This window comes from Sesamum indicum, linkage group LG3, assembly GCF_000512975.1.
Source record: "Sesamum indicum cultivar Zhongzhi No. 13 linkage group LG3, S_indicum_v1.0, whole genome shotgun sequence".
In the NCBI taxonomy this organism is placed as follows: Eukaryota; Viridiplantae; Streptophyta; class Magnoliopsida; order Lamiales; family Pedaliaceae; genus Sesamum; species Sesamum indicum.
Window position 1 is genome coordinate 20,804,586 of NC_026147.1, and position 11,104 is coordinate 20,815,689.

An 11,104-nucleotide genomic window follows, 5' to 3' on the forward strand; every position below is an offset into this window, starting at 1 on the left:
CTTTTGTTATTGGACTTTTAGCATTCTGGAGTAGGACCTATGTACTGGCCTAAAATCACCATGTCGTTCAAGACTTCAATGGAGATGAAAGAATTGAGTTTCTCCCTGAATAATTGAAGTACCTTTGCAATCTTCTGTCATGTACCCAGCTATCCTAAAACCTAAATAGAAAATCCAACCTGTTTTCTCTTCCAAAGAGGAAGTTAAGCACTTTTATCCCAGGAAATAGTTTGCAACTGATAGTCCACGCAAGCATTCAAAATGATCGAGTTCAATCCTCCTAGAGACCTTCTAATGGTTAGTGGTTATTAGTACGAGTGCCCTATTATCAAGAATGAGCATTCAAGTCAGTTATGTCATTTGAATCAAAAGTGGTAATGCAGCGTCAAGCTCTCCTGGCAAGCTGTCAGAAAGGAAAATAAGAAATGGGAAACTCCAATACACAAGGATTTCACATGGTCTAAAACAATGATAAATTGAGAATGGTAGAAGTGTTTGCAAGCATAGTTTATAACCATAGGTGAGATGTGCTTGGTAAATACTATATATTGCCTCAAATAACAGAATGAAAGAAAGTCTCCAGACGACAATTTCCCCTGGGGTCCTTCTGCCCTCAATTATGTTTACCATGTAGTATAGGAAATATTTGGGATTAATGTAATTCAAAACAATGTTGTTTACCGGAATTTGAGAATTACCGTACCTGTAGTGGTATATAAACAGAGGAAACAACATCCAGTTTCAGGATTTCCATAACAGAGATGCCAACTTCTCTAAGCAGCTGCATTGTAGATCACATTAGAACAAGAGGATATAAATGATACTTCCAGTTAAAGATTCAGGTTTGAATTTATATGCACTTACATGAATCTCACTAAATTCCAGCTGAATATCAAGCCTTGCACTTTCACCCACATCTTCAACAGATCGAGATTTCATCAATTTCAGTTGGACTCCCATAATGTTATTCTCAAGCATGAGCCCATAACCTCGATGTGCAACCGTTACATCAAGTTTAGGCAGAGTGAAGGCAGCCTATCAAAATAAAAATCAGAAACACACAAATTTACTCAGCAAAATCAGCTAAAGATAATGCCTAATCTGACCAAAAATAAAGCAAAGACTTCGACAGACTCATCCAGAAAAATGAAGATATGCATTCTGATATTTAAACCATAAGACCCTTGCGTTAAAAAGCTCATCTACTTCAGCATTTTCATACAAGTGGTAAAAATGCTTCCATCATGTATAAGTCAGACAGGAAAACTGATCAACTACTCAGACAAATAAAGAGGCATATGTTAGATTGATCTGTGTTTGGAGACATATAACACGCAAGCTAGATGTACAAGCATAACTGAGACGGCACCATTTTTTCACTTGTCCCCCACCCCTACTTCTCACTCATATGCTGCGACCCAAATAATAATCCAAGAAGCCCCTATTCGAGAATCCACAAAATTCCCTGCCCTAAAGTGCAGTCCAGCCTCAAATACTGTAGGAGTCAGTCAAATATCCGATAGAGGTTCTTTTAGAACTAACATCATTCACTAATCAATCATTCCAGTTCTTGTATTTGCGTGCTCTAGTTACATACAGTCAGATTTCATGGTATTTTTCATGTTTATCTTCTTTCTCTTCAGTTTACTTCAGTTCAAACTCATTGGAAAGCAAATTTACTTGAAACTATCGTACTATTGTACACCAAACACTATCCTCTTACAATAATATAATGTAAGTAACATGGTACATGTTTTAGCTCATCTTAAGCCTAAAGCTGAATAATATCACCATCCTCGATATCAGGACAATTAATCCAACAATATACCAGAAAAATAAAAGAAACTTACCAGACAACTTAGTATGAACCTTATAAGACATTACCAGGAAAGGGGCAATGAATAGAAAAGCGCTGTTAAAGCAGTTAATCAAATCTACCTTTTCTGGGAAAATGGAAGTGAATTTGGATAACGCAGCCAACTTTTGTTTTCCTTGTGGTTTTTCAGCAGACCCAGATTCCTTGTGTGCTGGTACAACTGAGGAATGGTCAGATGAGGTTTCGGACAAACCCTTTTTCTTAAGCAACAAATCCTCATTTAAGTTTACGTGGACTTCCCCGAATGTAACATCCAAATTCCTAATGACTATACCAGCTTCCCTGCAGCAACAGTAATAATACACAGTTGAAATATCAGAATCACAAGCCCGTCTCTTCTTTATTTCATTTATTAGTTACACATTTTGTTCTAAAGCAAGACATTTTGCGTTCTATCTAACCGTACTTGGAGAAGCAGAATTTTTTATGGAAAAAGAATAATATCTTCTATTGTCAATAAGCAATGTCTATTCACACAAAAAGCAGGTACCTAATGTTTCAAGAAAAGCAATAAAACTTGAAAACTTGAACTGTGTGCATCACACTCATCATGGCATCTGTGGAACATGGTGAAGCAAACTTAAAAGAAATGTGGAGGGTTAGGCGCATGATATCTTTTGGCAGAAAATTATTCTAATCCAGATTCTAGAGAGTAGTTTATATCTCTAAGATATATGCGGAAGGGTAATGAGATGAAGTCATTACTTTCTAATAGTTTCTTCCCTTTTTGGGTATGCCTATTATGGCACAGATATAATCTAAATAATTTATTTGCGCGGTCTTGTGAAGAATAAAACTAAATTACCGACTTGAAGTAAAATATGTGTTGATTCCTCTAAGGAAGTACAAAAAACATAGAGCTTACCTAATATGCGAAACACATGATGCTATACTACCTTCAAAATGCTGCAGTATTCAAGCTACATTTGAACAAACAGGGAACCATGATGTAATTGTGGAACTAAACTCCCATAGAAACAAATGTTTTTAGGCTGTGGCTGAATCTCCCATTCCAGTGTTCCTTTCTTCACATTTTTTTGTGGACATGAATTTTGTAAGTCTATAGACCTATAGGCTTTGTCTAATCAGCAGAGAGAGACTAATGAGAGAAGAAGATGTACTTCCACAGCGGAATAGCATATTACTCTAGATGTTCAGAACGATAAGGTAAAAGACAAAAGAAAATTCCCCTTATACTTTCTAATTGTTGTTGCTTTCATTCATCTCTTATTTCTATGCTGATCAATTGCTTTACCCAGTTAAATTCTTGTGCATCATCTACCAGCACGATGTGAAGCATTTGTAGTCATGCCATGTTCTGGAGAGCATTGATATTACTCATATTCAGAAAATAAGTCTTCCAAGGAATAAACGAGAGATGAATGTAGGCTCAGCCCTAAAATACACAATGCAAAAATGGAATTCCTATATGAAGTTCCTTTTTATGGTTACAGGAAAATATCCAGAAAGACATCTGAATTCCACTTTCTCAAGACAGGTCTATGATTGTAGTGCACTGTCATTTCTATAAATGAATAGGAGATCACGACTTCTGTGCAGTTCATTTCTAGTGTGTAATCAAATGGAGTAGGAGAGAGAAAAAAATATATATATTCCTGCACTAACATCCCTGAGCAACACAAAAGTGCAGGGGTGAGAAGAGAAAGGGAGCAAGAAACAAACATGAGAGAAAGTAATGAGCAGCCTTGTCAATTTCAATTCCTTAAAAAATCGTGCAAATAACCTAATAAAACTAAGGAAACTCACCTGTAATACAATTCCAAGAGAGATGAAAGAAACGCGTTTTCATTATCATTGTTGTCCCTTCGAGATCACGAGAGAGAGAGATGAAAGAAATGGATTTCATTATTACCATTTTGTATGGTTACCACCACCTAGATCAGTTTGTTTTTTGTCTATTGTTCAAGGGAGCAGGATAGAAACAAAAGAAGATGCCAAAGAAAAGACAGTAAAGGTACTGTGTATATTTGCCAGTTGCAATTGATATCTGTTATTGTTAACCATAAATTCCCCAAATAAAGAGATAATATTCTTTTTAATAGTGTTCTCCTAAGTGACAATTAACCAGAACAAACATACTGCTCACATGTTGAATCGTTTTCACCCGACAACTTCTGGCAAGATCATGGAAAGCAGTCAAGAAATAAGACCAACCTATTATGACCAAGCTCACACAAGAGAGAGAATTCTTCACAGCTGAAAGGAGCACAAGCCCCACCGTTCAACTGGTTAGCAGAGAGAGATCCACCAGAGGTTACTGACTGATCAGATGTCACTCGTGATTCACCTAGGTGAACATTAATAGGAAAAAGCAGCAGCTTTACAAACAAGGCCGCCTCAGGTCCACCATCTTTCGATATGTCTACTCTCAGTTCTTTAATATCCAAAGTAGCCTTTGGCGTCTGCAGTGTCAAGTATCTAATATTATTTTACAAGTTATAGACAAATATAGAGTATTTAATACACATGTTAATGGATGTCCTGAGTACTACTAGAGGCCCTAATCAGTAACAACCAGAAAGTAAATGAGATTCCAACCGTATAAGCATGTTATATAATACTGGAAACTTTTGCCTTGAGGCCATATCATGAAAAGTATTACGTACATCCAAAATAAAACCTCTAATTTCCTAAAAACTTGATCAACAAAGTACACGATCTTTACATGGCAGATATCAAGAATATTATGCATCTTATTGATACCTATCTTATTAGTATTAAAGGCTTTGGCCATATTGCAGGCAGTGTGTTAAAGGGAAAAAAGGCATTCTGCCTACTTTAACTGTATTTAAACTGTTCTGGATCTAAATTTCACTGTGTTTTCTATTATACTAAATTGTCCAAGATCTAATCAAGTCAGATGCTTAACATTTATCTTCTTTCTAGAATCCTTCCATAAACTCCATCTTTTCTATAATAGGAACACAAAGCACGCTTGAGCTTTTGTTGGGTCATTATGGACAAAATATTAATTGTGTGCTACTGGAGATGTCAATACTTTTACTTTCCTTTTTTAGTAGATGTAACTTCCATCATACTCTTCCCTAAGAAATGTTCATTTCAAACCATTTTCATTGACAGAAAACAGTTTTCTACTACAATTTTAATTAAAATGAAGGGTAAATTGCATCCACACCCCTAAGAAGATTTGACCTAATTAGATATACATTCCTGTTACATTAAAATTACAATAACCTTCTTGAGTTTGTTCCATCTATATGTAACTCCATTTCATGGGTTCTGGACAATTTTATATATAATATTCCAAAAATACCCTTTGACTGTAATTTGACAATTTCGGACTAAAATACCCTTTAGACCAAATTTCATCACTTCACTAGTATCGCACAACTTTAATATTTAAAATGAAGATCATGGGAGACGAAGAGGCAAAAATATGGCAACATGAGGGAGATGGTACAGAGAGATGGAAAAAGAAAACAAAATAATTGTCAGATATTATTATCTATTTTGGATATTTTGGTCATTTCACCAATTTTTTTCTAATATTTTTGTTTTCTATGGGAAAAGAGAGAGGATATTAAAGTACTTTTGCACTTTTCCTATTGAGTTAATAACGTTTACATACTTAAGGGAGGAATTATAATTTTCTATGTCATAGGGATGTATTTGTAATTAGACCAATCCTCATGGAGTGTGGATGTAATTTACCCTAAAATGAATGTGGCTGTCCTGATATCATGAATATTGTTTCCTTATAAAAGTGCTGGTCTAGATCTTCACTATCCCATTAGTAGCACATTTGTATTATACCACTTAAATATATAAATGGCAGAGCGAGCCACCAACACTCAAAGCTAGAGTACAGCCTGTCTTGTACTATTTGTATAGTGAAAAAGAGAACGAACCGATTCAAATGCAAGATCGGAAAGTTTGATGCGGGTACCTTCTTTCCAAATATAACCGAAAATGATGTATAGAAGTTTGTTTTAAGTACAACTAATAGTTACATTATCATCTTTCCCCTACTTCTAATTTTCATCTCTAATAATCTGTTCATGGTTAGAAAGAATAAAAGGAAAGCAGTAATTCCTTTCACATTTTTGTGCATAAGCACTTGAAAAGCAAAACCTTAGCAGCATAAAAAAGGAACACCAAGCAAAAGCATAAATGCGAATGAGGCTCTTCTTACCTTTAACACAAGATCAGTCAAAGAGATTGACAAAAACCTTGCCATGTTAGCCAAAACCATCCACTTCCCTCTACCTGAGCTGCGGGATTTTTTTGATTTGGTTTTCTGAGTGCTTTTCTGAGTGCTTTTCTGCGAAGACCTGATTACAACTTCTAAGTCGCATATTACCACCTGCAATTTTGGATCCCTGGAAATGAAGCCGACCCCAAGCTTAACCAAGGACTGGCGTAGACTTAGTCTGATTTCACCAACAGATATGGATTCAATAGCACCCTGCAATAATCAGACCCACCAAATATGCAAAATAAACTTTCCATGATAAATTGCTCCAGCGGAATATGGTTTTTGAAATCTAAAATTGCAACTGGTGTTTTATTAGTGTACTTTTTATCTAGGGGTGAAAGGACTAGCAACAGCTTTCTTAATTCCTTGCTCTTTATGAAGGGGCAGTAAGAGACATTAGGTCACTTTATTCATAAACTAAATGAACCACTCTGATAATTTTAGCTTAGAGGGTATCGAACTATAAAGTGGCCCTACTGTGCCCCATTCAGTTTTCAGCTGAAAAAAATCACAATCCATCCATGATTTAATAAGCAAAAAAGTTTACTATACATCTATCTTCAGCCCCCATCCTAGTGGATGTTGTCAGAGATAAGTCATGGCAATTTTTGCAACTCTCTGGGAACAAATACAAGAAAAAAGTTGATCCACAGATTAGAACAGAAAGTAGGCTATACATGATGTTAGATATAATCCCTATGCATGCATGAAAAAGGATCTTCGCAAGTCCAGTTAATTCCAAAATTATGCGTTCCTGGTTTGAGGCAAAAAATATTCACCATTTTTTTCAGAAATATATGTTGTAAACCTATTTGTTCCACAAATAAGTAGGCACGAGAGTATTTAGAACTAAATGGGTCCATGAAGTATTCCACTTCTCTCTACATAAGTGCAATATTTGTTACCTCATAAGTTATCTAATGGAAAAAAGGATCAACCAACTTTTGTGGAAATTTACCAGATTAAGATTTTATAGATTTATTCTTGTTTTCTTGTTCAAGAGAATATAAAGCAATTCAATTAGCTGTTAGAACCCTAAAAATAGTAATTGAGAAATTCCTCAATGTATCTTTATTAAATTTTCTATAGAACAAAAATATTTGAAGTGACAACTGATTGATGTGAAAACAGAACCAAAAGAAACAAACAAAAAAGACAAAAAAGAAAAAAGAGAACACAAGAGAAGAAAAGGAAACAATATAACAACTCTGATAGAACCCACATTATTTTGTCTATAATCTGAATTCAAAATTTCGTCATCATAAATTAAGAGTATAATCTCAGATTCTTGAAACTGTTGCAAAATATTAACAAGCTTATCCGTAGCATAATTCATCTGTGCATAGGCAGCATATTCAATAGCTATCCCATTAAGCCAATTTAATATAATAAAACTGGTTTAAATTAGATAGGTCGACACAGCAAAATATTATGCTTTGATCTTTTTCATCAACAACATCGCTTCTTAAGTAATTTAAACAATTCCAGATGAATTACTCAAGTTATGTGATGTGCACATCAAACAGTCTAAATATCTTAAACATATCACTAGGAAAAGAAATGTAATCCCATATTTTTATGATATATCCATTACAGCATCCTGTCCAAGTATCAAAAGTCCAAAATAAATACTTCATGCACTTAAACAGTGAGACTAGCATGCTTTACAACGCAGTTATATTATTCTCTAAGAAATATATTAACTACTTAAGTGATGAAAACCTTATTGAACTTCACAACAATGTCTCTCAAGCATTTCCATCCACCAACTCGAAATCCAACTGATGCCCCCATAACTCGACTAAGGATCCGTGCCAGTAACCTGGAAGCAAACCTGAAACAAATGCATCGTGATTAGTTACATAACTATAAGTGAGCCTTTAACTGATGCCCAATTTAACAACAATGTGATACAATGGGCTTCATGCCCATGCACATAGAGGAAAGAAAAAAAAAGTCATTATCTTTATACATGAAGCATGCACTATAGACAAAAAGGGAGATGATCCATAGGCAAAGGAAGAAATTCAAATAATTAGCAAGCTGACAGCCAAGGGATTTCACTTCACTATTTGGTTTTGTATAAAGATGGATTAATATATAAGTAATAGCTAATACCACCAACAGTTTCTCCCAATTTCAGCCCTTTGACAGGATGATTGTAAATCGGCTCAATTTAAATACTCAAAGTCTTTTGAAACTTTTAGTTATATTTGGAAATTCAACCAGCATTTAAACAAGTTCCTAAGGACAATTGTGAAATAAATGGAAAGATATGCTCATAGCTCTATGAAAAGAACTATTCTTACAGTCAGCTCTCAACAGACAATTTTTAAGCATGACAAATGAAGCAAATCAGATAAAAACATGGAATTCAAAAAAAATTAAAATAAAAATATGATTCAACAAGTGGCAGAAGGATAAAAATTTACAAATAATTCCATTAACATTGCTCCACATATATTCCATTTTCTTCACTACTAGGGCCCATTGAAGAAAAAGGCAGTCAGAAATTTATGTTACTTCTGATGATCTGCACTTCTTACAGGGTTGCCCAAATGTTGAAGATAACTTTGTTTTGGGTCGATAAAATTTGAAGAGTTGGATTGCCATTGGCTACGACTGTAATGGATGGGACTTAGACTATGGAGTTGGCAGTTGCTGTGACAGTAATCAAATTAGGTCTGAGGGACAAGAGTTTTAACATCTATCAACAATTAAAGGACAGTGGTAAAAAAATGACAAAGTTTTAGTTTCAAGTTAAATTTTTTTGTATGAACAATTTCATAACATAAAGCTTGGCCAAGACTCTTTATCAATCAAAGGTTCCCCTCTTGGATTTAGGTTATTGATCTGGAGAATTGGGCTTCTAAAGGTTCTGAAATAAGTGAATTACTGTAAAACCTTATAAATTTTACAATAAAAGGTCCCTCTGGATTGAAGAAATATTAATCTTGGACCTTTCAGCTTGGTAGTCACAATGGAGTCAATATAGATGTTATGCTCTGACGTCATCAAATTCATTTACATTTCTCATAAAGTGCCATCACCAAAAAGAAGAAAAGAAAAGGTAGCCACCAAGAACAGATATTGCATACTCTTTGATTGAGCAACTTTTGCATCTCCTACTGAGTTTGATATTAATCTAGCTGACATATCTATTGCAATCCCTCATTGCCGGTTCTCATGTCATAAAATTTTTAGGTTGTTTAGCACTCTGTCGTTTAATACACCTTCAATATTCGGTGATCGTATGAAGACTCAATGCCTAAGACCGTCAAAATTTTCACATTCAAATTCCTTATTACCTAGTTGAGCACCAAAAGACAATTTTTCCAGGTGGTCAAAAGTGTATAGTGTATACACAAGCAAGCTCATTTATGAGAGTCATGTTAACTGCAGGGCACAAATGGCATTGGTTTTCAGCTGTCCAGTTTAAAGATGATATGTTTGAACGTCATCTGGAAGTTTCTTATGCCAAATAACATGCAATGGAAGAAATAAACAGGAAAGGGAAGCTTCAGACGTTTATTAGGTTAAATGGTGCATGCATAAGCTACTTTTCCTTCTTTATATACAGGTTAGTGCAATTGTTAGCAATTCAATTGGCCACTTTCGTCTATCAGAAGAAACACTGTTGTTATTGTTTCTCAGAACCATAACCCATTTTCCAAAACATAACCAAGCATACTAAAGCATGATGTGACACCCCTAATTGGACCAAGACTTCCAAAAGGCATCTATAATACAACATATTTTCCCACAAAACAAAACCTGAGACACTTCACAATCCCCAATTCATTTATTCAAAACTCACCTCCGAATAGTATTTACCAAACTCCAAAAAATGAAACCAGTAAAGCCAACTACCATCCCTGTTGTAAAAGAGTATGCATAAGTGAAGTGAAATATTCCTCATGACTCTAGCTTATCACTCTAATTTACATTGTTAGTTTTTAATGGATTTCCAACTTCAGGTGACTAAATGAATTACTTAAAATAAAGTTAGTTATATTTCTGAAATAGCCATCATTTTTAGTTCCATGATGCATTTCTCAACATTCAGGGTCAATGAAGATACTGTTTGAAGGAGCTTCAATAGTTTCCTTCCTGTAATTTATAAATTCCACTTAAAACCAAAATATACTTTCATAGCAGCTCAACTTGTTCCCAGTAAATTATAGAAAGTAGTGACACACAGAGAATAGTTTGGTTAAAGGTTGCAAGACACACTAATAGTACAAACACAATATAAATCTAATGCGTTCTCTCATTGTATGAGTACTTGTCACAAAATGAACCCTATCTTAATACTAGGAACAAACCTGAAAAATAGAAAAATAAATAACTGCAGGTATACCAGCACTAATGTAAAATAAAAACTACTATTTACAACCCAAAAAACACATGAATGAACAATATAACTGATTAGTGATGATTAACCATTGGTTTGGCATTCCCATTTTCCTCACTTTCCCAAACAGCAGGACAGCAAAAGACATCATCTGAGTGCAACTGCATATCACATCTTTACAGAGGAAACCAAATCTAGGCATTTGAATTCATAAGCATGATAGCTCTAAACGTGATCACGCACATCACACATACTCCAAGCGACTATTCAGAGAAACGCTTAATAAGAATTTCTATTGTATGACTTACATGAATATAATCCATAGTACGATGGAGACAAATAGGAATCCGAACAAGAACTTGGCCGGAGAAGCCCCCATTTCTCAACCAAATCCGCTTGCCAATCCTCCCCAATTTCCAGTCTACCACCTGAACGCATTAGCGGTGCATGTGTTCCTCCGTCTACCAATTGAATCAATGTATTCTCTTCATTAATTCGAATAAGCAATTACATAAGCAGTAGCTGAAGGATCAAGCTTTCAATTTTCTGGAAGAATATTTTAGAGAGAGAGAGAGAGAAATAGTCAGAGAGAGCAGAGAGGGAGTAATTGTAGGAGAGAGATCAAATAAATAAAATA

General features: G+C 34.9%; 1 protein-coding gene across 1 annotated transcript in view; it reads right to left on the reverse strand.

Annotated features, from left to right (window-relative positions):
* The window catches only part of LOC105159035 (protein SABRE), a 45,528-nt gene extending 34,424 nt beyond the window's left edge, over window positions 1-11,104 (reverse strand). The window contains exons 1-7 of the mRNA XM_011075966.2: window positions 10,776-11,104; window positions 7,836-7,947; window positions 6,051-6,323; window positions 4,052-4,299; window positions 1,939-2,158; window positions 865-1,035; window positions 704-781 (exon numbers count right to left, since the gene is read on the reverse strand). Of these exons, the coding sequence (XP_011074268.1) occupies window positions 704-781; window positions 865-1,035; window positions 1,939-2,158; window positions 4,052-4,299; window positions 6,051-6,323; window positions 7,836-7,947; window positions 10,776-10,846 (1,173 nt within the window). The 5' untranslated portion in view covers window positions 10,847-11,104. The remainder of the gene's footprint in view (window positions 1-703; window positions 782-864; window positions 1,036-1,938; window positions 2,159-4,051; window positions 4,300-6,050; window positions 6,324-7,835; window positions 7,948-10,775) is intronic.